General features: G+C 43.7%; 4 protein-coding genes across 6 annotated transcripts; 3 read left to right on the top strand and 1 right to left on the bottom strand.

The window, feature by feature from the left end:
- Window positions 1–18: 18 nt before the first annotated feature.
- On the top strand, window positions 19–4,197 carry zcchc17 (zinc finger, CCHC domain containing 17). Its single transcript, XM_031854272.1, has 7 exons — window positions 19–105; window positions 846–1,024; window positions 2,186–2,286; window positions 2,376–2,467; window positions 2,568–2,668; window positions 2,793–2,941; window positions 3,275–4,197. Exons 2-7 carry the CDS (start codon window positions 886–888, stop codon window positions 3,437–3,439), a joined length of 747 nt encoding a protein of 248 aa, XP_031710132.1. The 5' UTR covers window positions 19–105; window positions 846–885; the 3' UTR covers window positions 3,440–4,197.
- A 3,422-nt stretch (window positions 4,198–7,619) lies between these two features.
- fabp3 (fatty acid binding protein 3, muscle and heart) lies at window positions 7,620–10,392 on the bottom strand. Its single transcript, XM_031854307.1, has 4 exons — window positions 10,201–10,392; window positions 8,703–8,875; window positions 8,138–8,239; window positions 7,620–8,054 (listed from the first exon to the last, which is right to left on the bottom strand). Exons 1-4 carry the CDS (start codon window positions 10,283–10,285, stop codon window positions 8,004–8,006), a joined length of 411 nt encoding a protein of 136 aa, XP_031710167.1. The 5' UTR covers window positions 10,286–10,392; the 3' UTR covers window positions 7,620–8,003.
- A 4,410-nt stretch (window positions 10,393–14,802) lies between these two features.
- Window positions 14,803–21,249, top strand: dclk3 (doublecortin-like kinase 3). 2 transcript variants are annotated; one of them, XM_031854220.1, is made up of 7 exons: window positions 14,803–14,990; window positions 16,030–16,235; window positions 16,883–17,014; window positions 17,434–18,657; window positions 19,408–19,540; window positions 19,681–19,848; window positions 19,940–21,249. In XM_031854220.1, the coding sequence occupies exons 1-7, from the start codon at window positions 14,924–14,926 to the stop codon at window positions 20,566–20,568; spliced, it is 2,559 nt and encodes an 852-aa protein (XP_031710080.1). In that variant the 5' UTR covers window positions 14,803–14,923; the 3' UTR covers window positions 20,569–21,249. The 2 variants fall into 2 exon arrangements, with proteins under 2 accessions (XP_031710080.1, XP_031710079.1); XM_031854219.1 differs by lacking the exon at window positions 14,803–14,990 and having other exon boundaries at window positions 15,648–16,235.
- A 965-nt stretch (window positions 21,250–22,214) lies between these two features.
- Window positions 22,215–26,939, top strand: zftraf1 (zinc finger TRAF-type containing 1). 2 transcript variants are annotated; one of them, XM_031854222.1, is made up of 6 exons: window positions 22,215–23,307; window positions 24,410–24,504; window positions 25,082–25,225; window positions 25,502–25,713; window positions 25,876–26,054; window positions 26,666–26,939. In XM_031854222.1, exons 1-6 carry the CDS (start codon window positions 22,999–23,001, stop codon window positions 26,876–26,878), a joined length of 1,152 nt encoding a protein of 383 aa, XP_031710082.1. In that variant the 5' UTR covers window positions 22,215–22,998; the 3' UTR covers window positions 26,879–26,939. The 2 variants fall into 2 exon arrangements, with proteins under 2 accessions (XP_031710082.1, XP_031710081.1); XM_031854221.1 differs by lacking the exon at window positions 26,666–26,939 and having other exon boundaries at window positions 22,215–22,689; window positions 22,952–23,307; window positions 25,876–26,654.
- Window positions 26,940–26,947: the final 8 nt, after the last annotated feature.

Raw genomic sequence — 26,947 nt, 5'->3', positions numbered from 1 at the left:
GTGATTGGTCGAGGCCTGCACCAGCTGCTCTGATTGGTCTACATTACTTGTTGTTGAACTAACTGCACCGGATGTAAAAGTACACCAGCGCTGCTAATACGAAAGGTGACACACTATTTTATTTTTTATATTAATATTTGATCGCGCTACATTTATACTTAACGTACAGATCAGACATCCTGTTGGCGTGTGTGTTTGTTCGGTTAACCAGGTTAGCGAGCTCAAGACGATGCTTAAATCTAACGTTAGCTAATTTAGCTTAGCCGGCTAACGTTAGCCCAAAATGCTACTATTCAAACTAACGCTGCTCTGTTGCAGCATATGTAAAGTGAAGTTAGCCGACAAAAGTTTTAACCTAAGGTTCCGTTGCACACATTTGAACTTCCCGAATCTTATACTACTCAACTATATTGTATCCCTGAGAGAACTGAATAGCGACTAGGCGACGAAAATAGCGTTTCTCTGGAAGAGAGGGGACGTTTAAAGTCTCTAATGCAGCATTACACATTTCAAAGAGGGATTTCATTGTGTTAACCACTGAACACGTTTAACTATTCTTTGTATTGTTGAGACTACTCTAAAATATCTACCCAGTTATCTTCATTTAAACAAATGCATTTACTTAGTTACACAACAAAAACAAACTACTCAAAAGGCAATTAATAGACAAAATGCAACAAAAATTTAGCTTTGAGAAATTGTTATGTTGTTTTTTCTTTTATTTTTTAGCATTTGGGTTCTGGTAACTATCAATAAGAGTAAATCATAATGATTAAAAAAAACGAAAAGAAGGTTCTCTTCTATTTTTATGCTACTACAAATGATAAAATATGTCAATCTTCTAGGTCCACTCATTGATACCTGTGGTGCACTTCCGCTGAGACTATGTCGGACAGTGATGGCCATGCTCAAGAGCCGTCCGGACTGGATGGTCTACCACCAATGCACAGCATTGCCAAGGGAGAGGTGGTCTCTGTTCAGACCTACGGAGCCTTCGTCAGACTGCCGGGCTACAAGAAAGAAGGTAGGAAAAAAGTGAATCTATTTCTATAGAACATTTACAAAGATCACAGGGAAAGTCAAACAAATCACAATAATATGAATAAATAGTGCTGTCAAAGAAGGAAACACCACAGAATACAGAAAAGTAAGTAACAGAGAGACAACACGATAAGAACTAGAAAATCACAATCTACAGTTACTCACACAATTATAATAAAACATAAAACGGGAACATGCAGTGGCAGAAAGATGCTAAGTCAACACCTGCATCCACTGCCAGTTGAAACCACTGCGTCAGAGATGGGACCTTGGCCAGAGCCAAAAGCAAATGCAGACTGAGTGCAAATAATGCAGGAACCGTAGTGTCAGTGTATGACTGTGCTGTCTCAGCGAGGTTTAGGAGAAGAGACCGCCAGGCATCTCCTCTACATCATGCAACTAGTGCAGGATTTCAACATTACAACAGAATTCCTTCTCTGCTTGCAAGAAGCGGTTTGGATGATTATCAGTTCTGCAAAGTATCCAGCATCCTGCAATCTGTGAGCATGACACAGCACATACCAAATATACAGTGCAAGTCCATATTTTTGATATGTTAACTTATTTTTTATACGTTAGCACAGTCACCCAGTTTGAGTTTTGTGACTTCCTAATACAAGTTGTGCAGGAATGGTTTGTGGTAGAAGAAGTGGAACAGGTTGATGATGTGGGATGTCATCTGTATGATCTATATTTACACCTGGGTTACTTTTTGGATAATGATTTTTCGTGGCACAATTGTCCTTGACCTGCACGTCAACCTGAAGAACAGCTGCTCATTTTCACCACTGGAGGGCGAACTGAGCAAAGTTTACCGGGTTTGAAATCAGCATCTGTTCATAATCAGAGAGAATTATCTATTTTTTCTCTTCTTTTGTTGTTTAATGTTACAAAGACAGATTTTTAGATGAAAATGATTTATTTAATATAAGTTAGAACCGTGATAGGAGTTCAGAATGCATGTTTGTTTGTCTTAAAGATTTCTAATGGTCCGAAAAAAAATGTTTGAGTCTTGATGGCATTAAGGCATACAGTATATTTCATCATTAGCAAAATAAATACTTATTTGCCTGTCTTAATCCTTTGAAAGCTATTTCTGGTTTTTTTTAGATTGATATTTACATTTTTTCCCTTACACATACAGGCCTGGTGCACGTGAGTGAGATGTCATCATCACGCATTGAGAGTGCCTCAGAAGTTGTCGATATGGGGGAACAGGTGTGGATTAAAGTCATTGGGAGAGAGGTAACAACAACACACACACACACACACACACCCCAAGCTGTGTCAGTGAAGTGAGCAGGATGACTGCAGCTCTGTTTCCTGTCTCTCAGATGCGAGATGACAAGGTCAAGCTGTCCTTCTCAATGAAAGCTGTCAATCAGGGAACTGGGCAGGACTTGGACCCAAACAATGTCATGGGAGAGTAAGTGCTTATGGATTTATTTTGTTATAAATACTCTGTGTGTGTGTGTGTGTGTGTGTGTGTGTGTGTGTGTGTGATTATTTTCTGTGTGTGATTGCAGGCAGGATGCGAGGCGACGTAGGCAATTTAGAGATCACACAGGCAACAGGATCACACTGGAGGCCGTCCTCAACACAACGTGCTCAAAGTGCGGCTGCAAGGGTACGACAACACCACGAACGAAACAAAAGCCATATCTCAAAACAACAAAATACGCAGAGACTGCATTTGTTTCCTACACATTTCTACTGGGAAATTATCTTGAAATCCCTTTCACTATTTTCAGGTCACTTTACAAAGGACTGTTTCTCTGCTCCGGGCTTGCAGTACGCTCTGTTACCTGATGAGAGCGCTGAAGAGCCACGGCAGCAACAGCAGCAGACAACTTCAGTTGCACCACAGCAAGAGTCAGCTAAAAAGAAGAAGAAAAAGAAGGTCAATATGTGACAGTTAATGTCTCGCATGGCTATCACTTCCTTTTTTTCTCCAGTCTCTTCTTGTGTCTCTTGGCTGAGTCATCTGATGTAAAAGCCAGGTCTCTTCATGGTAATGCATGTCTGTGGTTGCTTACACCGTGAGATACAAGGCGGCTTCATGAGAACTGTTGAAATAATTTAGTATGATTTGTGCTGATACAATGAAAAATAATTGTTTAGTGATGTTTTTTTGAGGTATAAAAACTACTCTGCTTCCTACACATTTCTGCATTGTCAAGTTCCTTTTTACGGCCGCACAAACACAAATGTTTGTCTCGTGTGTTTCCTGCAGGAGAAGAAAATGAAGAAGAAGAGGGAGAGGAAGGAGTCGGAGAGCGGCAGCAGCAGCAGCGGCGAATGCAAAACCAAGAAGAGGCGCCACGAGCACACTCACGACAAAGAGGACAAGAAGAAGAAGAAACATAAGAAACACAGATCACACAAACACAGCAGCTGAGCCACACAACTCAAACACACATCTTAAGTCACACAAACTGCAGCTATCAGACAGACGCAAGGGGGGGGGAAGTGAGTAACAACAGACGGAGTGACAGACTTCCAGCTGTGAATCCTTTAATAATCTCTCCCAACGACAGCTCATTATAGAAACCTTCATTCATTTGAGTGAAGGAAGGTTTTCCCTCACTGTCTCGTTATGTTATTGGAAGCACATTCAGACTTCCTGTCAAGTTTAAAGAATTAAAATATGTCAAGATGGAAAGTGCTGCTAACACAAAAATCAGGTGACAAGCCCCACTTGTCCTAAAGTAACCTCCGACTCCCCCTCAGAGGGAGGAGTTCACACATCATATGTAACCGTTAGGGCAACATGTGGATACCCCTCCTGTAATCCAGATATTGTTTACAGCTATCAGGTTTCATCAAGCATTCATTAAGAAGACAATAAAGCTGAATCTTGGGGGGGGTCTAACATGAAAATCCTTCCAATAAGCCACAGAGAGAAAGCTACACACACACACACACGCATAGGAAGTATTAGAGACAAACAGGACGTGTAATGCAGCACAAGTGAGCATGACGGGAAGCTCATGCTGTGATGATATCCTGGGGTTGTCTGCCGCTTATTGTCCGTTTGTGTGTACATCAACATGTGTGTTTGTGTATCTTTGCCTCCAGGACATTACACACAACCCTCCTTCCTGCATGTCAACTGTTAACTCCAATAAAGGTGTTTTTTATTTGTGAACATAAAAAGTCTCTTGATGTCTTTGTTCTTGGACCTTGAACTCGTAATGTTGCAGTTAGAGCAAGTCCACGGGGAACAAAACAAACAAACACACACACACACACACACAGTCGCACACATACATCAGACATTCTCATGTTGGGTCTGGTCCACCCTGGGGTCATACCACGGTAACGTGTGCCAGAATAGGACTGAGCTGAGGTAATTATACAACAGGTCATGTCCCATAAGGTCAAAGTAGCAAAAATAAGCTTTTATTCCTTTCAAAGGATTATCCCCCCCCGTCAAGTAAGACAAGATAAAGTGAAGCTGATGAGCAGCATCTTGTTTCTTTTGTGCTGTTTTGACCTCAGAGCTCCCACTTGTAGGATTGTGGAGAGATTGTTTCCAGCTGCAGTGACGTGTGACATGTTGATACTACTGTCTCTTGGCAGCGACTACAGTTCGTCGGTTAGTGTCCAGACTTTTTCTTACAATCTCCTTTCTCTTGTTTGCAGACAAATGCACAAACAGGCTTTATTAAGGCAAGTTACACATTTAATATGATACCGAGCTCGCACAACCAGAATTGCGAGCTTGTGTTGAACATAATTTGGATACAACTGCAACAATCAGTCAACACGAAAAGTTAAAAAGTAGAATCTACTGAACATATTTGTTCAACTTGTGTTCCAGTCTTTGATGTGGGGGGGTCCTTTCACCATCCTTGAATTATGACACATAGCTGCTTCTATAAGGGAATAAGCCATTTATCTTGTTAATCTTTGTACATTATGACGTATTTGGAAATGAAAACATAGACGAGAGAATTGTCAACCTGGTTTATAAAATCAAGACTTTTTAAATTGATTAAACTACGTAATGTATGGTTGGTGATTTCAATGTTTTACTTCCTCAGCGAATTATACCTTCAATTCATTGCCACCTAAATTTATTCATTTGTTAAATGTATAACACATAACGGGAAGAAGCTCGGCTAAAAACTCAGGACAACCATTTTTTTGAAGTTTTAAGTCACTCTACTCGCTGAATCAGCAGCCGGAGAAGCAATAACCATAACTTGTGTGTTACCTTTGTTGTTTTGTGATCAAAAGTTGTGCTCCAGGTCATATCAGTGCTGCTAATTCCTGCAAAAACCCGGTCTATGTCTCCATTTAGTGGATGAATTACATCAATTGTTACATCAATTATACCTGCATTGAGCTGGAACACACTCCAAAGTAGTCCATAGACCAGGCATAGAGATGCGTAGAGGTCTGATTTTTTTAAATGAAGCTGAAAAAAAATACATTTAGATGGAATTGATATTTATAGTGACATTAAAATGATATTAAATATATTTTACAGTTACCTGACAACATTTCAAATGGCACAGACTGTAACCAAACGTACCCAAATGGCCAATTTGAAGATTCTGCCTTAAAATGCCTCTACTAAAACCTCTCCAACTTTGCTCTGGTTCACTTTAGTAGCATCAGTCCGTGCACAGGTTATGTGCAGATGTTGTGATATGGTTTGCCAAAGGTTTTGGGCTGCAACTGTCTCATTAAAAACGGATATTCACTCTAAAAGTGTGCTGTTTTAAATTAAATATTTAATTTATTCTGTGTTTCATCTTCATTTGCATAGTAACATATATATATATATATATATATATATATATATATATATATATATATACTGATGCTTACACAGCTGCAGACATCTCACAAATGTTACCTTTCTTATGAGACCAGGATTATTCAAATATACCTTGTAGTTGCAGAGATATTCTCAATTGGTTTTGGGTGGTCAGCCAGAGGCCTAGGGGCTCTCAGGGGTTGGGAGGTTAATGGAGTTTGACAAAAAACAAGACACTCTTCAGTCTTTCTATAGCAGCTCTGTGAGGCTCTGCTAAATGCTAATAGTAGCATATGCCAATATGTTAAAGTTTACCCTGTCCACCATGTAAACATGCTAACATTTTCTAATTTCCCACCATCCTGGTTTATATGTCAAATAGAATTGTTTGAATATTTAAGAAACCAAACCCACAATCTTTTTCAGATTCAGATAAAAATGTCTTCTCTAGATGATCTTCGGTGCGTCCTGAACACTATCGTTCATTCTAGACAACACTGCAAAGTAATAATGGAATTACTTTGAAATAGGACCAAAATAGGATACTAAATCTTGTTTGTTTGTGAAAATATGTACATTTTTATTTCATAATTCATTTGACTAATAATTTAATCATTTTTTTGTTTAAATGTCTTTTGAATTCAACAACAGCCATTTTGGAAGTGATGTCATTGGTACACAAATGAACTCACTGTCACATGACCTCACCAGGATGTTCAGTATGTGTCACTTCAAGATCAAGGACAAAACTGTAGAGGGAACTTTCCCGGATATTTAAACTGTGTCACCGTGGGTCCTTATGGGGTAAATATCAACAGTTCTCAACCCATCAAAGTATTTCAGTCGATGGGAAGGCCTTCATGGAAATGTTTGAGACTATTTCTAAGCAGAGAAAATACAGTGTCTGTGTTGGATCTGTGAATCCATTCAATACATCGTAATACGAGCATTTTCAATGTCACGGTTTGGTCTATTAACCCTTTATCACTTTTAGCTATGTACATGTAACCTTCCTGCTCTCTTGCTTTTTTTGTGTTTACTTTCTTCCCAAACACAAATCTGTGGATATAGTTAAAGTATATTTTGTACATGATTACAAGAAGGCTGTACTCAGCTCTCTATCTTTGCATTGTGCATGGACCAGCCTTTCTTTTCGTCCACTTCAGGGTAACTAACGGAGTTGGAGGCAGAATGAGACGTGGACCATCCTGGGCCCTTTCACCCTGCCTCTAGTTGGCAGTCAGTCACTAACACATGACATCTACTGTGGAAGAGAATGATCCGAATTTAGAAAGCACACCTACATGCTTCGACTAAACTTTCCCCTCACAGACCAGGGCAAGATACACACTTTGATGTACACACACAGGAGCTGTTGAAGAGCTATAATTAACTGAGTCCCTGTAAAACTAGTTGGGATGGAAACTCTGAACACATTCTTTGGACATTCTTGTACTTGTACTGTGAACACTGAACTCTTGAGCCCTGTTGTTTTCTTTGAGACAGATGGCTCGGACTGGAGTACTTTCAGGCCCTCCACACTCAGCACAGTTCAGCTCTGAATTCCCGACTCTTAGCTTCAGCATGCAGCCTTGGGCTGAAGCTCCCTGACTGAAACTTTACATTATCATCTACCGATCTCTAATATATTACACTGTATTAATACAAATTATAGAATGAATTAGTATAATGTCAAATGTTCTAGGATATGTGCTACTTTTGATCCCAGTTGAGCAAACTTTCCTGCACCTGGACCTCCCGACTGCTCGGTCGTAACACTCAATACCGCAAGAAAAAAAATCATTTTACATAGTTTCAACAGTGTAGACACTTTTATTTTTTTCAGCCGTCAGTCGGCAAGCTTTCAAATTCAAACACTTTTCCACGTTTATCAATGCCACCGTGGATAACACATTTTCAAACAAAAAACCCCCAAAAAAAAAACAATGCTGGACTGGATTTTTAGAGGAAAAAACAACAACAAATCGTTGGAATTTATTCAGTGTCTCTTACAGAAGGAGGAACAACAGCACAAAGAAAAGGGAGGTCACAGTCAGCAGTAAAGTTAATACTGAGCGTACAGTATGAAACAACATTGAGGGGACTCTGTAGTAGCCATTCAAAGGGTTTGCTTGGCCAGGTGGTGTTAAGGAGTTCGAGGGTGCAGGGCTTCAGCTGATGCTGGAGGGAGGGTTCACACTTTCACGTAGTGACGTGTGGAAACGACATCGTCCATTGTAAGTGTCTGTGATGGAGAGAGAAAGACAGTTAATACACAAGTAAAAACACACATATAGTACAATGTAACCATTGTGTGAGAGCACTGACCAGTGTGAGGGCGTTTCCGTCGACGCTCCTGACCAGACTGGTCTCTTTGCCGTCCCACTTTTGTACGTGCACCAACTTCCCACCCTCTACTTTTACAAGCGACTGCAGACAAACAGAGGGAGCTTATTAGTAATTTGCATGACATAGAGGAGCATTTGCACCATGATTTGCACGCTGCCTCCACCAGACTCCGCGAATCTCGTCTGATCTCACGATCCTCGCGAGAATTCAGCTGTCGTAACCTCTAGTAACAGCTGATCCTCCGCCTTGCTCGAGTAAACACGGTCACGTGTCTCCATCCGGTGGATAAATCGCTGTATTGCACTTATCTTTAAAACAGGCCAGCCCAGAGCTGGTCAACTATACCGATGGGTTTTTCTTTAACGGGAACATGCATAGAAATCTGATTTTAAGGTTGTAAGTTAAGACCAGTACATGTTCTCTTCACCTCTCACCCCTGACCTCTCTGACCCATATATCCTGCTGTTCACATTCAAAGCCATCAATCATACCCATGACTGTAATAATCACTTAAATATTCTTCATCAAAGATCACACCTCTCACCTTAACTTTCCTGTCGTCGGCGGTGGTCTCGTCAAACTCCTCATCCAGCTTGAAGGAGACCTCTGTGTTCTTGAGGGTGCTTTGGGTCTTCACCGTCACCGTGTCACCGTCCACTGAGATGATGGTGGTGGGCTTGGTCACGCATCCCATCTGACGTGTAGCAAAGCCCACACCTGTAGAAAACACACGGGTAATATGATGTTTCAGGGACAAGACAGTGTCGCCTTGATGCATACAACAACAAAAAAAAGCAAACCAATGAACAGATCAAACAAACGAATGCAAATTTTATTGCAATCCATCCAATCATTTTTAAGAAAGTCACTCTTGGTCAAAGTCCTGCACAAGCCAATCATCAATTTATATTTCCTAAAATGAATACTTTCTATTAATATATAAAGTCTCCATACTTATTACTAGCAGAGTCAGATCATTAAGGACTATATTATATTTTGAAAAAAAGTAGCCATGCACATGTCCTCAGGGTCTCCTTCAGCCCGACACACTCTCTAATCTCTATTTGTCTGCTGTCAAAATTTGCAGTATGTTCTTCAAACACTGCATGGTCCTGCTGACCTGACTGCCTGTCTGGACGTGTGTGTGTGAGAGTTCATTGCATTGAGTAATAGTGACACACCCATATCTACTAAAAGAGAAAAGCTGTTTTTAGGCTGACGATGCGGTTCATATGCAAGAGCTAAAGCAGCTACTTTCCCACAATCAATACGACAAATGTGTGTGTGTGTGTGTGTGTAGCCGCTTCATTGATCAAGAGGATTGGGGTGAGAGGTTGAAGGGGCTCTATGGTGACTGTAGCAGACAGGTCAGTCTGCTCTCACACATAACCTCACAAAGTCAAACAGTTTAGGGTCATTTTTCAGGGTTGTAAAAGTCAAGCACCTGCCCCCATCACACGCACACACCGTGTGAGATATTTGAGGCCCAGCTACATTCTCGTCCTATTAGATCCTCTGCATCGGGACCACCTTAATATTCAACTCCTCCCATGGCCTCAAACAATGAACAGCCTGCAGCGAAGGTCACCCACATTGTGCTCAAGTGTGTGAATGCCAGCTTGTTGCCATTCAGAGTTTCTCACAGTGGAGTGTTTTCTCCACTATAAAAAAGGAGCCCCTCCCTCATTTCCAGCACTACCGTGCGGTCAACCACACTCTCTTTTTTCCTCCCCCTCTGGTTCCCATCCTCTCCCGTTTTCTCTCTCTCTCTTCTCTTTCCACTCTTGTTCCTCTTCTATTCTCTTTTTTAAATTCTCCATCTTGGTTCCTCCCTTATTTGCCCCTCCAGTTTCTCCCTTCATCTTATTTGCTTTTCCCACCGCAATCTGCTTAAACAGGTTAAACACAAACACACCCTTAACGCATTCATCTTTCCTCAGCCCACATTTACACATGTGCGTACATGCAGCACCACATCCCCTCCTGCTTCTCACACATGCGCACACGCTCGCATGCACACACATGTACACACAAAAACGTACCCAGCTTCTTCATGTAGTCATCGAATTTCACGCTCTCCTTGAGGTTCCATGTGCCAATGAAAGCGTTGGCAATTTCTGCAGCCATGTCGAGGAATGAGGGTGTGCGCGCGTGTGGGTGAGTGTGAGAGAGAGAGAGGGTGTGTGAGGCGACGAAGAAGTGAGGGAGACAGAGAATGAGAGGAGAGGTAGAGAGCGCAGTCAACACCACAAGCTGTGCTGCAATCCTACTGGCTGGATTTATACCGGCTGTTCATGATGTCACCACGCTGCGCAGAGAACGCGGGGGGGAGGGGGGGAGGGATGGAGACAAAGAGAATGAGTGTGTGATATACTTGTTTTTGCTAAAAATGGCTACCTTGCAAATAATGTATACTTGAATGTGAATTATGTAACTGACTATGTACAATAATGCAGTTTTATAGCAGAGTGTGGTGTGCAGGAGTGGAGTATTCTCTTATATTCTAAATGATCTGCGTTGTAAATGTTGTACAACATGCCCGTGGCAACACTGTACCTATTTATGGCCAAGCAAACTAATAGAATTGACATTTTTTAACATCTGAGGAAGTGTAAGAGAGGGAGGTTCAGTGAGAGCAACAGGGCCACCATAAAGACACCCAAGCTTAAGAGAATAAAAGGCGGTGTCAAGAGGGGGGGAGGAGGAAGGAAGGGTTGATGGGCAAACCCGAAAAACAGATTGAGCCTGAGGGGCGGAGGGGAGGAGTGGAGGAGGGGTGGTGGTGATTGATTTTTTTGGAGGGGGGTTTAAGGTTGAAAAGAATCATGACAGTCCTCACTGCCCCCTCTTCATGCTTCACTACTTTTCTCCTCTGTGGCTCCTCTTCCTCGGGTTTACCACCTGCTTTTGTTCTTGTTTGACTTTTACTAACCTCCGTCTGACCCGCCAGAGCACAGAGGGCGACAAGCACTGTGTGTGTGTGTGTGTGTGTAAACACAAACTCCCATGTGATGGCAGAGTGAGCCATAGTCATGAGTGTCAAGATAAGGGTGTTGGAAGGTTGGTTCATTACTACAGTGCCTATTTTAACAAACACACACATGTCACAAATGTCAAACTATTCCTTTAAAACTAAGTCTAAAGCCCTGAAGTCAAGCCCCATCAAAAAGAGCTTTTTGAATAAGAGAGGACAGGCCAACACAGCCAGAGATTTCCTCACTACCAAGGGTCCTTACACACACACACACACACACACACACACACACACACACACACACACACACACACACACACACAGCAGCATTGATTGAAGTACAAATTTCAACTTATCGTCAGTGTGTCTCTGATGAAATCTCCCCATCTGCAAATGGTCACATGATCTGGAAATTGTGTAATAACAAACACACATTGAAACTAACACCCTGTCCCACCACACATACACACACACACACACACGCTCTGAAAAAGCAGGGATTGAGGGAAAAATAAGTCAATGGGGAATACTGTTACTACATCCCATGGTTTCACAGACCCTGTCCCACTGCCCTTTCCCTCCAGTTGCCTCCCTTCTTGTCTATTGGCATATCTAAACTGACACATGTGTGTGTGACGAATCTGTGGCGTGCATATGTCTGACATTTGACACAAACAGGTGTGAGAGAGACAAGGAGAGAGAGAGGGGGAGAGAGGAGGTGAAAGGTCTAAATCTTTTAGCTCCGGCCTAAAATACGTTCACATGGCTGTCTGTGGCCGTGCCAGCGAGTTTAAAAATGTGTTTGATCTTACACAATATGATAAAGTGTTCTGGGAGGCCTCTGTGGTCGTGGAGTTTCAGTCAGGAGATTACCAAAGACTTCTAACACATACATGGTGAAAGCTTTAGCTCGGCTGGATATAACCATGCACTCTAATGCTAAATAAGCACTATCCATCTTGTCTAAAGATGATCATTCAATCAGGCTAGACTGCTATACTGTCCAACCCAGCACTGCTTGTGTTTGCCCTTAACACACACCACTTTATCCAAGCAGGCATCTGTGAGAGTATCTCAGCGTGTGTGACTAAACTATACATTGAGCTGACGTGAGCAGAAAGCTGTTCTAGGCCTGGAGCAGGGTTAAATCCTCCACCAGCTAAAGGAAGAGCTGGCGCGCCATAAACCGAGGAATGTTGATGCTTCTTCCAGCTTTCTCGCAGCTTTCCCGTGCATCTGTGTGTGACTGTGAGAATAATATAATTAAATATCATGTCACTCCCTTCTCTAACACACACTTATTTGTTCAATTAGTCGTGCCAGCCACTCCCTGAACTTCTCCGGCTGCACTCATTTTCACTCCCTTGTCCAACAGAGCTTGAGTGACAAGTAAACAAAAAAGGTAATTACATGAATGTAGCAGCAAAAGTCTGAATTACAATTTAGAAATGATGGATGTTGGGCCATTCCGCAAATATAAGTTCTTTTACTTTTGGTGATGTGATGCTGGTACTTACCAACGAGGGGGATTTATTTTACGACCTGTTAAGCCTTGTGCCTCATAAGACATGGTATACCGTTTCTTGTGGTAGCAGTTGTATGTTGGCGCGCACGCACCGAACAACTGCAGTGTGGTGTTTTGTGTTACCTCCACAGATGGGCCTGAGATTGCATTCCTTGACTTGTTCTGTAAATCCTCTGGTGAGCCAGCAGCAGGTAAAAAAAAAAAGAAGAAGTAAAAAACAGACGCCACATGTACTCAGCCTGTCAGATTCCCTTCCCTCTTTTTTGGAATTTATATGGTGTACATAAAGTTGTTAGCATCAAACCTTTATCATACTACTGCATGCCACTAAGGAATTTTACAACATAATCTCAAAATATAAACCAACTGTAATGAAAAGATGAATTGACTCATGTTCATAGGTGGGTAGTTCTTCCAAGTGAATCCCTTTCCCCGGCCTTGGGACGCACAGGAGGAACACTTGCCTCCTCTGCTGGTCAGACATTAGGAGTGCATTATTAGCATATTGCCTCCAGTAACACAGGGCCCTTACTGGGCAAGATATTGCAACCTTGAAATTACCTCCACTCGTAAAATTTGAACTAAAATATTATTTAGACAGAGAAACACCAGTGCCTTAAAATTACAAAATGACGCTGTCGTAGTTCAGTCGGTAGACCTTAGCTGCATGTCATCATCCTTCTCTCTCCCCTTGTTTCCTTTACTATCACTCTGAAATAAAGGTGTAGTAACTGCCCCAGAATATACTTAAAAACACCTCAAGCTATAAGTGGAAAATAAATGAAGGTTTATGGATTGACACTATTCAGCACTTGAACTTTTGAGACAGCAAAATTGAGACCAGGATAAGAAGCCGGAATAAGAGTTGTTGCTTCCTGATCCAATACTAACAGTATCCTTGGAGACAGAGCCGTGGGGGGCAGTGCATTGAAAAATCAACCGGACACTGTGTGTGTGTGTGTGAGGCAGAGTATTAGATTCCATCAGTGAAACTATGGTAACTGCCCTTATGACTGGCAGTTCCTCTCCCCCCTCTGTCAGTGTGATTTTACACCATAACCTTGTTCCAGTCATTGGGATACAAAAGGTTTTATCCTTCACTAACTCTCTCAGATGACACAGAAACACGTTTTAAAAAGGAGATTATTTACAAATGAGGACACAGAAGGGAAGTTGTGTCTTTGCTGGTTCTATGAATTTGGAGGTTGTGAGGAGTTTATAAAAATGCACATTATTGATAGCCTTAATTATGGGGTTGTAAGGCTCTTTTTCACTAATTTGGGACATTTTTACTTTCAGATACTTTAGATATTTCACTATTACATAGTTACAGTAGAGAGCTGAAAGGATAAGATTGGAGAGAGGGTTACATGGTCAGCAAAGGCCTTCAAACCCCTAGGCTTTAGGCTTGTGACCACTTAAAATGAAGCAATGATCACTTGCGAGCCCTTGTCAATGGTGGCCGGTTGTATATGTTCACCAGTTATTAGAATAAGCTAAATCCTGAGGATCTGGAGGGGTCCTGATCCACAGGTTCGGAACCACGGTGCTCCTTCAGGCTTGCTATCATTGTAGTTTTGGATCTAAATGTGACTGTTTTAGGTTAAAGAAATAAACAAACCAATTACGAATATATTCAATGAAATGATTGATTTAGCATTGATATAAACCTGACAATGTGCTGGTGTGTTTGAACCAGCCCTTAAAGCCCAACATCACTTGGAAAGTGAGAAAATATAATTGAAGAGTTGAATTCATATTACAAAACGTTTTGGCTGCTAGTGATCGTGGTTGGGAGGGGGGGGGCATTGGGTAATTTAGTCTCATCACAGTACAAAAAAGTGCACTTCCGGTCAGCACGTTCAAAATAAAACCTGTTGAATGAACTTTGCTTACAAGCCTAAAGCACACTGATAAGAAAACACAGTCGTTTTAATAGGATTGTAAAAGATATGACAACCACGTGTTTGTTCTAAAGGTATGCTGCTCTTTAGAGAAGCAACTCACAGACCAATATTCATATTATTCAAAATATTTTAATTTGGCACAATCGCTCCACTTCCGGTATCTCTCCTTCACCAGCCGTTTAACTTGACGTGTATCCATGGTGACCACTGTGGCTACACCAGGTCCGGTCTTCTCACAGCGCATCCTGTTACCTTCACTGTCACCTTCACTGTTACTGGAAGATAACAGCAGCGACTCATGGAGAAATAAAAGCGTGAAGAATAAACTTGTTTTAGCTCATGTGTTGTTTTGGAGAGTCATGACGCCCTCACAGAGAACAAGATATGGAGGTGAAGCGGCGCGCGACACTAAATGGAGAATGGCACGTGAGTCGATGGCCTGATTGAATGGATTTTATTACAGTTAAAATAATTGAAAACTTTACTGATTGTTACAGTCAAGACTTATATTACAAATATTAAAATGTTTTTAAACTGTAATGACTAAACTGTATGTGCAATAACAAGACCACACTGACTTTTCTTTTGAAGATTTGAAAGATTGTGACTCCATCTAAGCTGTAAAAAACGTAAAATATTATGATTTATGTGATGTGTTCTAAATATAAGGACACACACACACACACACACACACACACACACACACACACACACACAATGAGGTCCCAGGACCACCAATAAAAGGCGGATTCCTTATGAGATGTTTAAGCTTACGGACATGGAGTTTTTTTGTGTCCACTGTGAAAAGCTTGTATTGTAAAGTGTGTGTTTGACGGTGTGTGTGCTGTTGCTCACTCTCCGGGGGCCAGTGTTGTCTTATTAAAAGAAGGCCACTGGTCATCATGTTAGAGGTTTAGGGTGTTGTGTTTCTGTCTGTTGTTCTGCATCTGGAAACAGACCAAAAACAAACAAACCCCCACTGACTGGACGGAAAACATCTCTGTGTCTCCCTCAGTGCCAGAAAGTGAAACGTCAAAGATGCTGCGTGTCTCCGATGCTTCATTAATCATGCAGATTCAGCTGAGCCCTAACCAGGTCAAGCAAGCTTTTGTTAAGTTGGTTTGCATGACTTCAGGAAGCCTAAATTATTCAGCCAGTGGAGCAAGGTGCTTGGAGAATCTCAAATGGCCCCTTGCACTCCATGTGATGGAAAACACTCAAATCTGATCAGCCAGATTTGTTTTCACACACACACACACACACACACAACCACACACACACACACACACACACACACACAGGAGGAGGAGCTGGTGTTGTGTTACTCTTGAGTTTTCCTTAGTATACAAGTCTAAAAGAAACAATGTGATGACATCAGTGTTATTAATTACACTTTCAATAATCCATCTTTTCTTTCTGTGTTTGTGCTTCAACCCGTTCCCCCTTTTTTTTCATCCTGCTTCAGCTCCTTCGGTCCCGTTGTTAAAGCGTGCTGGCGGGGCACCGCAGCCATGGCCCATTCACCCCCACCCTACGCGACAGGTCCAAAGATCCCACTTCCCTCCTCCTCCTCAGCTCCCTCTCTTCCACACCCGCCATGCAGAAGAGAGCGCAGAGAGGCCCCATCTGGTCACCATCATCCGCCCCTGTGGTCAAAGTACACTACGCAAGGTGAACTCAATATTTACCATTCAAGGCCCAATTCATGGGAGGTTGTGAGTGTTTATCCTTTCTCTTTGGTTGTATTGCAGTCATATACGTTTGGAACACATTGATAAGTCTTTCACTTGCTGATGAGCCATCAAGCCTGCAGGTATAAATATATATAAGCCGTTGGTTAGCACTGTTGCCTCACAGCCTGGGGAGCCTGTGTTCGATTCCCAGGCTAGACGGCTCTTCTGTGTGGAGTTTGTATGATCTCCCCGTGTCAGCGTGGGTTCTCTCCGGGTTCTCTGACTTTCTCCCAGAACACACTTGCAGTTTAGGTGAATTGAAGACTCTAAAGCCTGTATATGTGGATGTGGGCATGAATGGTTGTCTGCCGTTAAGTGCCCTAGGGCGACCTGTCAGCTGGGACATTGGGTGACCATGGACAGGATAAGTGGTTAAAGATAATGAAAGTGTGTATGTTAATAAATGGATTTTGGTGTAGGTGCTTTGCAGTATGGCAGTCCATTTTGCTGAAAAGACAAATTACCCTTAACCATGCAAAGGGACAACCCAAATGTTCTTCTCATTAACAGGTCATAACACATCTAGTAATTTACATTGGAAAGTATTTCATAAATTAACTGTAATATTGTCTCTCTGTTTTCAAGGTAACCGTCCTGTTGAACCGTAGAGGTGTGGTGTCCTTCGAGCAACTGCTATTGGATATCTCTGAGGCGTTGGGGATTCCTCGCTGGCACAGAGCCAGAGTCACACGCTTGTACACGACCCACGCGCAAGAGGTGAGTCTCAACCAAGCCCTCATTAACCCTGAGGCAAGAATACACTGATGGACCACTATTAGCTCCTCCCACATATGTGCACCTGGTGCCCAGGTTTGCTGTGAGGTGCTGGGACACTAGATTGAAACTGGATTTTGACAAGATCGGCATCAAGATAAAGCAGCACACACCTTAAAGAGCTTTTCATGTCAGTTGCTACAATTTGATATTCAAAACAGCTCAAACAAGTTGACACACTGCACACCTGGTATTACGGGGACCCAGGGAATCGTCCTTCTTTGTCCCGCTTTGCCCACACACCTAATGCACTAACCTTCAGTTTACACCCATCTATTGAGCAAGTCAGGGGCCTTATGATATTGTCATGAGGTCCCTTGGCTGTCTTAAATTGTCCCTTTTTCTCTATTTTTTTTTCATAGGTGAAAAGTGTATGTGATTTCTTTCGAGGCGAGGTGGCCTTCCTGGCTCTGGGGAAGGCTCGCCCAGAGCTGAGCGATGTGCAGGAGGCTCTGGAGGAGCTGTTTCCAGAACATTCCCATTACCGAGCGGACGCACTACAGGCCTGGGAGAAAAGACTTCGTCCAGCGCCAGATAAAGCAGCTAAGGCTGACAGTGGATACAGTGAGGGAACAGACAGTAGCAAGACACACACTAACCAAGAGACTCACCAGGACACAAACACACATGCTAATGGTCACACAGGTACTCAGCCGCCTCACTATGTAGACACACACCAGCCTGAAAACTACAAGTCAGATGTACGGAAGTGTCATAAAAAGAATTTGTGCAGAAAACCTGCTCACCTGCCCAACCACCTGCAGAGACTGCGTGTGAGGGGCGGGGTCAGAGAGCGACAGCCTTCTGTCATTGGTCCATTTAAACACGAGGAAAGTCTTAGAGAAGCAGACATACCCTCTCCTGCACTGTGTGAAGACTGTTTAGCAAGGAGAGTTAAACATCAGGTACCAGAGCGGCTCAATCAACTCTCAGGGAGGGTTCCACTTCCTCCTGTGTCGAGGAAGCAAAAAGGAAGTTCATATACAGAACAGGAAGTAAGAAATCGAGAGAAATCGTACATTCACATCAACCCTCTACCTCCTCAGCCAATCAGCAGGCATGAGGAGAAGAGTGTCGCTCAATTCATTTCAAATCCACTTCCAAATGTGGGTGAAGTACACAAGGCCATTCAGCAGAGGACGACCTCTGACCTTCCCTCAGGAGGCAGTGATGTCACCCTGGCAGATATCGAGCGTTTCTATGAAATTGGACGCGTGGTTGGGGATGGAAACTTTGCGGTAGTGCGAGAGTGTCGCCGTCGCGACGGCGGACAAACCCTCGCCGTGAAGATCGTCGCACGCTCCAAGCTGATTGGTCGAGAGCACATGATGCAGAACGAGCTGAGCCTTCTGGGTAGCCTCTGTCACCCACGCATAGTGCGGCTGTTTGCGCACCACCACACACGCACTCACTCCTACCTGGTGATGGAGCTGGTGAGCGGGGGGGATCTGTTTGAGGCCATCAGTGAGAGGGGAAAGTTTCCGGAGGCAGAGTCGGGACTGATGGTGTCAGACGTGAGTGAAGCGCTGAACTACATCCACTGCAAAAGTATCGTCCACCGAGACCTCAAACCAGAAAACCTACTGGTGAGTGTGAATTACATTTGTATGTGATTATTGTATCTTTAATAATTATTAGGTCAGTATACTTTTTGTTTGCATTGACTACCTTTTCTTTATATTGCCACAAAGGGGTGCCAGAGATATCATTTTTTACACTAGTGCAGTGCCCGTTGAAAATGCTTGGCCTGTGGTGTTGCTGCACATACAAACAACTTCACACTCAACACTGTGCTTCCTTGAGTCCTCAGCAATACACCCGCCATGACATAGTTGCGTTACTCACCCAAGTTGCAGCAACACACGGACAGAAACACCAGTGAAATACAGTCTGGTTCAGGGGAAACACTAGGGGCAGACTTGCACAACTACCCTAACAGCTACAGATGTATTATGGTGTTTAGATATGAAAAATATTGAAATAAGAATCTAAAGCTCCGCCCCCACTGCTGAACAGCACCATTCGCTTGTTTACGTGTCTAAATTGCACCAAATTCAACAAAAGCACTCCCTTTGGGTCCTCAGCAATACATTCACCAAGATTGGATGAGCTGTAAGAGAGGCTAAATTATTAATTACAAATCTATTTCTTTGTCTCATAATATTGAAATTCGAAAGACTTTAATGAAAGACCATCCATATTGTTATCTATTAGACCTGCAAATCCAAGCAAGCATGTGGTTCCCCCTGGAGACATTTGGCTTTTAAAAATATAGTCTCGACACCTCCATGCTTGACTCTGTTTCTGTCTGTCTTGTTTTTCTTGTTCTCTCTCAGATAGAGCATGTGTCTGCTGGTATATGTAGGTTGAAGTTGGGAGACTTTGGTCTTGCCATGGTTGTGACGGAACCAGTCTTCACCATATGTGGCACACCCACGTATGTAGCCCCAGAGATTCTCTGTGAGACAGGTTAGTGCTCTTTGTTGCATACACCACTGCTTTACGTTACTTTTAAATCAATGTGTTTCTTATTTCAAAACTCTCCCTAACATTTACTTTGCTCATTTTCCAATCTACATTTTAATAATAACTGTGGTTTGACCCAACAGGTTATGGTGTTGCGGTGGATGTATGGGCTCTGGGTATTATCCTCTATATTCTGCTGTGTGGATTTCCCCCATTTCGCAGTCGGGATCGGGACCAGGAAGAGCTGTTCCGGCTAATAAAACAGGGACAACTCCACTTCTTGTCCCCCTACTGGGACCCCATCTCAGAAGGTGAGAAGTACAGAAATATAAAGTGTGCTCCCACAAATGCCTATAACAAACACAAACAAACAATGTCTTGTTATTGTGTGTTTGTGAGCAGAAGCCAGAGGCCTTGTCAGAGCTCTGCTTCAGCCAGATCCCACAGTGAGGCTGACAGCAGAGCAGACCTTGCTGCATCCCTGGGTGAAGGCTATGGCTTCAATGTGCAGGCAGAGGGCGCTCACAGACAAAACTCAGAGGGACACAGCAGCTACTGGAGCAGAACCAGACAAGTCCAGGCTAGTCCAGAGACTTGTTCAGACCAATGCAGCCAAAACAGTGCCAGACGAAACACTGGGACAAACCGGCAGCGAGGTAGAGGTCACACAGAAAGAGTTCAGCGGGCATGATGAGAGTCAAACTGACAGGAAAGCAGAAAGAGGACAAAATGAAGACAATCCACCTCGGCAACAGTCAATAGAGACAAGTGCAGTTAACACCGTAGCTCCACAGCTCAACGTGTACACAGCCTCAGAGGCCAAACTTGGTCAACAGAAGCCGGAGTGCGCCTCTACAGACTCTGGCTCACCCAGCAGGGAGCCCAGCAGGCCTGAAATACAGGATCCAGGTCCCACAGACTTGGATTCTGGGAGTGTTCAGCCCGGTGCACCCCCAGCCCAAAGTGAGCTTCCATCCCAGATAAAGACGCAATCAAAACAAAACAGACAACAGCAATCCCCTCCATATTAAACACCTTCCACCAATACAGCACAAAGAACCACAGCGGGTCGCTCAACGCAGCACCACCCGTCCTCCGACCCAGCAGCTTCTTCATCTCACTTTCTCCATCAGCAACACTTCACATCTCCCCCCCACAACCCTACCACAGCCCACCCAGCCCAACACCGGGAGCCGAACGTTTACACCACCTCCACCCATGCACCCACGCAGTCTCGACCTCGCTGTCAATCTCCGGTTTGACCGTGTGATCAGATCAGGGTCATCGCCGTCATTGTTCCAGAGGATACCAACGATTTCCCATCAGCCGATCCTCGACTGACCTGCAGATGATCTGATTTACTCTCTTGGGATTTATTACTAATTGATGAAATTGATTTTCACAAATTGATGATGAGATGATGTGTAATGATGACCAAGGTAAGATGATGGGAAGCAGTACGTTGAAATTAATTGAATAGTTGGGCAAGTAGGACATCATTTAGATATAAACATATTTGCTGTTTGTCATTGTTTATAATGTTGTGGTGTATTCATGAAAATACTTTTTTTTGTAGTACATTTCTGAAGTGTTTTTGTTTTGGTTGTTGCCATGTTTAACTTCGACATGTTACCGTGTCTGCCATTCCTAGTGGTAACTATTTTGGATCGCTTGTGTGACGACAGCGACCCCTCCTCCTCGTTTGTACCCCTTCCCCTTTAAGTCAATTCCTAGAAGTCTGTGCTAGGATCTTCAGCAAAATTTATTTACTATATCTTCATAAACTAAAAATATCTGTACCAAGAACTTTTCATTTGAATCCTGTTTAAAGTTTGCCATATTTACTAAACTCTTTCTGAGAATGTAAGTATTTTGTATTGGTTTTGTTTGGAAACAAACTACTGTTGATTGGAATTTATAATCCTGTTGATGAACATGATGATCATCAGTCAGTGATTTAGCAATCTGTGGCTATATTTGGACAAATTACAGTGTGGTAAGATCCAGTGGATAATAGAGCAGTCCAGGACACAGTGTGTGACCACATACTGCTACTGGCTAAGTGTGTGCATAGCTGAGGGTGGTATGGCTCCACTGCCATTCCACACAGACCAAATAAGGCATATCTGTCTGTCCAATGGGAGTGGTTAGTCTTGTCCCTCCCGATTGCAGACAGCTGACTCAAACATCATGCCCCACCTAAACCAAAGGACACACATGCAGTCCCCCATAGTGGACATAGCCCTTGAGGGTGCTAAGCCACATCTGGGGCACTGAAGGGATGAATAAGCTTCGATCAACCTTTTATTGCCGCATTATTTATGCATCCTTAACACACACAATCACAGCGCCTCTTAAAACCAGTTGAACCACATTGATGGCTTGCAGCCACAGGGCCATAAACATAGCAGCAATAACAAGGTGTTTTCTGTTATGAAGTTTTGTCAAGAAGTTTTTCATGTCACAGATTAGTGATGGTGTTATTAAGACGTCATAACGCGTAGATGTGAGTTCATAAACATAAACTAAATGACGTGTCCTTCGCTGATGTGTCCTAACATTGTCGCATATCAGGTTTTGGTCACCTTTCAATGCCAGCCATATACACTGACCCGCAGGTGCTCACTACGCATGCGCCTTTAAAAACTCTTTAAATACCCCAAGTCATCTGCCACAATAAAACATTCCGCTGTCAGCCAGTACACCGGCTGTACTGAAGCAGTCACTGGCACATAGAGGCCCTCCCAGACACATATTTACTTTTAATTACGCGGAGGTTACTTCAGGTATTAGCCACGATTGGGAACCTGAGTAATAACGCATTTGACCCGGAGTCTGTGCAGGGTGAAGTCGGGGGAGACGGACAGGAGAAAACAAAGATGGCTGTGTAGCCAGAGAGACGAGTCAGAACCGTCTCTAGCCGCGGCTTAAATCACACCGACAGCTCCCGTGGGTCCCGTGGACAGTCGGCCGGTACCGGAGCACGGACGTTAGACGAGCAGCCGAGCTGGGCCGCTGGTGTACATCGTTTTAATCCGCTGTCATTGCGAATAACGGCGTCGAGAGCACAACAACAGCTGAGAGACGAGTTGTTTTTGTTCTGGAGAGGACTGCTGTGTTTTTGTCAACGTAGCTAGTCTGCTAGCCTCACTGTAAGTCAACTAGTTAACGTTTAATTAAGTCATGATTACATGTTGCACATGATTTAGTTATTACACAATCATTTGCTTGTTAAATCTCAAGTGGTGGCATTATTAACAATAGCAATAATAAGTTACCGTTAGCCTGTATTCCTGTCTGACAGCCTGCTGCTGTAGCGTTAGCCTAAGCTAACGTTAGCTAGCTGTCAGCTGACCGTTAGCGTGACATGTTGTAAGCTAGCCCTGAGCTAACCTGCTAATATCTCGGGCTCAGCCTGGTCGCGGCAGGTACATCTCGTAGATTCCTAGACAGTCATCGCCATGTCTTCACTGGAAGAGAGAGACGTGGGCGGTGTGGCCGCCCCTGGCTCCTCCTCGGCCGGCATGGGGGTCGGGCCCGTGGGGGCAGCGGTGGAGGCTGCGGCCGGGGTCGCAGCCATGCAGGAGGAGGTCGGGATCCGGAGAGAGGAGGTCGGGATCCGGAGAGAAGGGCCCGAGCCTGACCCAGACGAGCCACCCAAGAAGAGGGTGAGGGTGCCCGATGGACAGTCAGGGAAGCTGGAGGAGAGACTGTACTCAGTGCTGTGCTGCACCGTGTGCCTAGACTTACCCAAGGCGTCTGTATACCAGGTAAACCAGGTGTCAATCACAAACCTTCCCCTCATAACCCTAAAACAACAGCAGCAGCAACAGCTGGATATTATACTAGAAACTCCACACCTGTCCCAACATGCAGACCCCCCAGAGCCAACCTGTTGAATATGTTGGCCAGCTCCATTTATTTTGAGTGATACTAGATACAACACAGGCCCGCAAGCCATGAAGCTGAGAGAGCAGACCCACCCAGCTGTGCTGCCTCAAGTTTATAACATTGTACTGTGAAATATCCTCAAATAACCCTCAGCCAAAGCCACATCCCCGAATCCCACATAAAAACTCAACCAAAACCCTAAATTTGAATAATCTTGTGCCCTTCCATTCAACCTACCCCAACAACCTCCCTAATGACCTCAAACTGCTCACGTAAACGTCAAGTGAACACATCGTCAATTATTAATTGTTCAGTCAGTCCTAAACATTTACATGCCCTTCTGCACCATGCAGCACACATGTTTTAAACTGTAACATTAACAATACCGTGTAAACACAATATTCACATACATACATTAAAACACATTTATGTAGAGAAGCACAACAAGTAAATAACATTAGGCCTGTTAATCTATATACATCACGGACCTGTCATTATTCACATAGAGAGATATACAACTCCAGAATTCTCTGCTTTATAAAATACTTATTAAGTTGTAATCTAGCTGTTGCATTTCCAATGGTGCAGCTGTTACTCTATTGTTGGGTGGTTTGGGCTAATCCATTGTTATAACGTCACTTGAATTATAATAGATTAAGGAAATAGCCTTTACCAAACATGTTTAATGACATTTACACCAAATTGTGTTTGGATTTGAATATAACAATTCTAAGAATAGTCAGTTTCTTCTTCATTATTTTCCCCAATTATCTATTTTAAGCAAACCACATATACAACAATTATGTTCACATTTCTGTCATTGAATTCGACAAGAGAGAAAGTTAAACTCCAATTTCCCACCCTAGTCCTTCCCAGCTTGCACTAATGAGGCTCCCTGTGCCTCTTCCAGTCAGGATCCACAGTAATGATTTTTCACCACTTTGACGTCTCAATGTTTTTTGTTTTTTTTCCCCACGACAGTGTACAAACGGACACCTGATGTGTACAGGCTGTTTTATCCACCTCCTCGCTGATTCTCGCCTCAAGGAGGAACAGGCCACATGTCCCAACTGCAGGTACACCGAGCTCCCTGTGACATCAGCACTTACTGACTAGTGCACATAGCAACACAAACCAGAAGAAGCTGGTTACTTTAGTTAATGATTGGAGATCCGATCATCGTTTTTTTATGGACATATTTTGGCGAACGTTCCCAGACACTTGAGACGCTAAAACTACTTACTGTTGCAGCCAAATAATGTAGATGGTGTACAATTTGTGTCCACTTGCATAACTGATCCAACAAATTGGGAACAAATATTTTGTTTTGATTGATTTAGACCATAAAAACACAAATTCGGCTGAGCTAAAGGCAAGATGAGAAGGATTTAGAAAAGCAGGATAAACATGCAGTGATGACTGTAAGACGCCCCCTAAAGCGACTCTGGACCGTTCAGTTAATGTTCTCAGAATCCAAATTCCTGTTATTTATGACGTAACACACTGATGCATTGGTACAGGAAAAGTTTTTATTTTTTGCATGTCGACTGGAATTTGATCACGTACTGATGAAAAGCATAACGTGCATTGTTCACGAACTTGTCTGAACAGTCTTTGCACATTTGTGAAGTGTGGTTTGATGCGTTCGTGTAGGTGTGAGATCAGCAAGAACCTCTGCTGCAGGAACCTCGCAGTGGAGAAGGCCGTCAGTGAGCTGCCGACAGAATGCACCTTCTGCCTAAAACAGTTCCCCCGCTCCAGCTTAGCGAGACACCAGAAAGAGGAGTGCCAAGACAGGTATACACACACACACACACACACACACACACACACACACACACACACACACCTTTGTGAGGACAGTCATTGACATAATGCATCCCCTAGGCCTAAAACCAAGTCTAAACCCGCCTATTATCCTCGGTTCACAACCGAGGTTAATAAGCACCTTTTGATATTATTAGTACCCTCCACTCACTGCAGTAAAGTACACGTATTCGCTACAAAGCGCCCTCTGTAAAGGATCTCATTTGAGTTTGTCTTTTTAACTCACACGCACCATTATGTCTCCAGGGTCACACAGTGTAAGTACAAGAGGATCGGCTGCCCTTGGCAAGGTCCGTTCCACGAGCTGCCGGCACACGAGGGCGAGTGCTGCCATCCCACCAAGACCGGTACGGAGCTGATGGGAATACTGGGAGAGATGGACCAGAACCACCGCAGAGACATGCAGCTCTACAGCACCATCTTCAGCCTGCTCTGCTACGAAAAGATCGGGTTTACCGGTAAAAACAATATGTAAAGACAAAGTGTGAGGACTGATCTTAATGCAACACATCCCCTCCTCTTACTAGTAAAGCTGGTTACATTAACTTGAGACGTAATGATCGCTTTGCTCCCACTCTTTCCTGGTTCTAATCTTGTCCTCCACTTACTCGTCCCTCCAGAGGTGCAGTTCAGGCCGTACCGCACCGACGACTTCATCACTCGTCTGTACTATGAAACACCGCGCTTCACCGTTCTCAACCAGACGTGGGTGCTGAAGGCGCGCGTTAACGACTCCGAGCGCAACCCCAACCTGTCCTGCAAGCGCACGCTCTCCTTCATGCTCATCCTCAAAAGCAAGGTACACACACATCAGGAGGGAAACATACTTGACAAAACACAAAGCAGAGCTGAACAGGAAAAGGGGCAACGCAAGGAACATACCATGAATGATCGTATCCGGGCAGAACAGAGCACAGCAGACCAGGAACACAACAGACGAACATACACGGAGACAAGGGACACACAGGGCTTAAATACACACCGGGGAGGTGCAGGTGATGAGACACAGCAGTTCAATCAGGGGCGGGGCAGACAAGGACAGGAAGTGAAGTGAACACAGGACACAAGAGGCAGGAAGAGTCAAAATAAAACGGAAGAAACAATTAAACACAAAACCGTGACATACAGAGTGATCATCACCGCTTGGCTAACACAATTCAGGAGCTATTTCATTTGCTGCCATCCAAGCGGTCCATGAGCTCTTGTTATCGTTCTCTTATTCATGTCATGAACATTTTATTTGTAAAGCCCAAAATCACCAATGTGCCTCATAGGGGTTTACAATCTGTACAGGATACGCCACCCTCAATGTTTCGCCCCATTGATTTGAGAACCGATATATCTTATCATCAAGATTGTTATCCCGTTTGGTGCGTCCCTGGTCAGCAGCTGTTGGATGCGTGTGTGCAGGTGAACTCGGCCCTGGAGTGCTCCTTCCTGCTGCTGAAGGGGCCGTACGACGACGTGCGGATCAAGCCGGTCATCCACCACCACTCCTTCTGCAACGACGCCAACGAGACCGAATACGTCCCTCTGCCCATCACCGATTCGGTGGAGTGCAACAAACTGCTGGCCGCCAAAAACATCAACCTGCGCCTGTTCATCTTCCAAGTCCAAAAATAAAAGAGGGATGAGGGATGAGGGAGGAGGAGGAGGAGGAGGAGGAGGAGGAGGAGGAGGAGGAGGAGGAGG

This window comes from Anarrhichthys ocellatus, unplaced genomic scaffold (assembly GCF_004355925.1).
Source record: "Anarrhichthys ocellatus isolate YVR2014 unplaced genomic scaffold, GSC_Weel_1.0 scaffold14, whole genome shotgun sequence".
NCBI lineage: Eukaryota > Metazoa > Chordata > Actinopteri > Perciformes > Anarhichadidae > Anarrhichthys > Anarrhichthys ocellatus.
The sequence above is the reverse complement of the archived record's forward strand: the minus strand, read 5'-3'. Positions and strand labels throughout refer to the sequence as shown.

Excerpts from the sequence above, each read along its gene's own strand:
- fabp3 (XM_031854307.1), bottom strand. The coding sequence starts at position 10,285 with ATGGCTGCAGAAATTGCCAACGCTTTCATTGGCACATGGAACCTCAAG. Across the intron at positions 8,876-10,200 it reads TGACTACATGAAGAAGCTGG|GTGTGGGCTTTGCTACACGT; the intron begins GTACGTTTTTGT and ends TGTTTTCTACAG. Across the intron at positions 8,240-8,702 it reads CCGACGACAGGAAAGTTAAG|TCGCTTGTAAAAGTAGAGGG; the intron begins GTGAGAGGTGTG and ends GTTTGTCTGCAG.
- dclk3 (XM_031854219.1), top strand. The coding sequence starts at position 15,933 with ATGACATCAGTGTTATTAATTACACTTTCAATAATCCATCTTTTCTTT. Across the intron at positions 16,236-16,882 it reads GTCAAAGTACACTACGCAAG|GTAACCGTCCTGTTGAACCG; the intron begins GTGAACTCAATA and ends TCTGTTTTCAAG. Across the intron at positions 19,541-19,680 it reads AGAGATTCTCTGTGAGACAG|GTTATGGTGTTGCGGTGGAT; the intron begins GTTAGTGCTCTT and ends TTGACCCAACAG.
- zftraf1 (XM_031854221.1), top strand. The coding sequence starts at position 22,999 with ATGTCTTCACTGGAAGAGAGAGACGTGGGCGGTGTGGCCGCCCCTGGC. Across the intron at positions 25,226-25,501 it reads AAAGAGGAGTGCCAAGACAG|GGTCACACAGTGTAAGTACA; the intron begins GTATACACACAC and ends TTATGTCTCCAG. Across the intron at positions 25,714-25,875 it reads CGAAAAGATCGGGTTTACCG|AGGTGCAGTTCAGGCCGTAC; the intron begins GTAAAAACAATA and ends TCGTCCCTCCAG.
- zcchc17 (XM_031854272.1), top strand. The coding sequence starts at position 886 with ATGTCGGACAGTGATGGCCATGCTCAAGAGCCGTCCGGACTGGATGGT. Across the intron at positions 2,287-2,375 it reads TTAAAGTCATTGGGAGAGAG|ATGCGAGATGACAAGGTCAA; the intron begins GTAACAACAACA and ends CCTGTCTCTCAG. Across the intron at positions 2,468-2,567 it reads CCAAACAATGTCATGGGAGA|GCAGGATGCGAGGCGACGTA; the intron begins GTAAGTGCTTAT and ends GTGTGATTGCAG.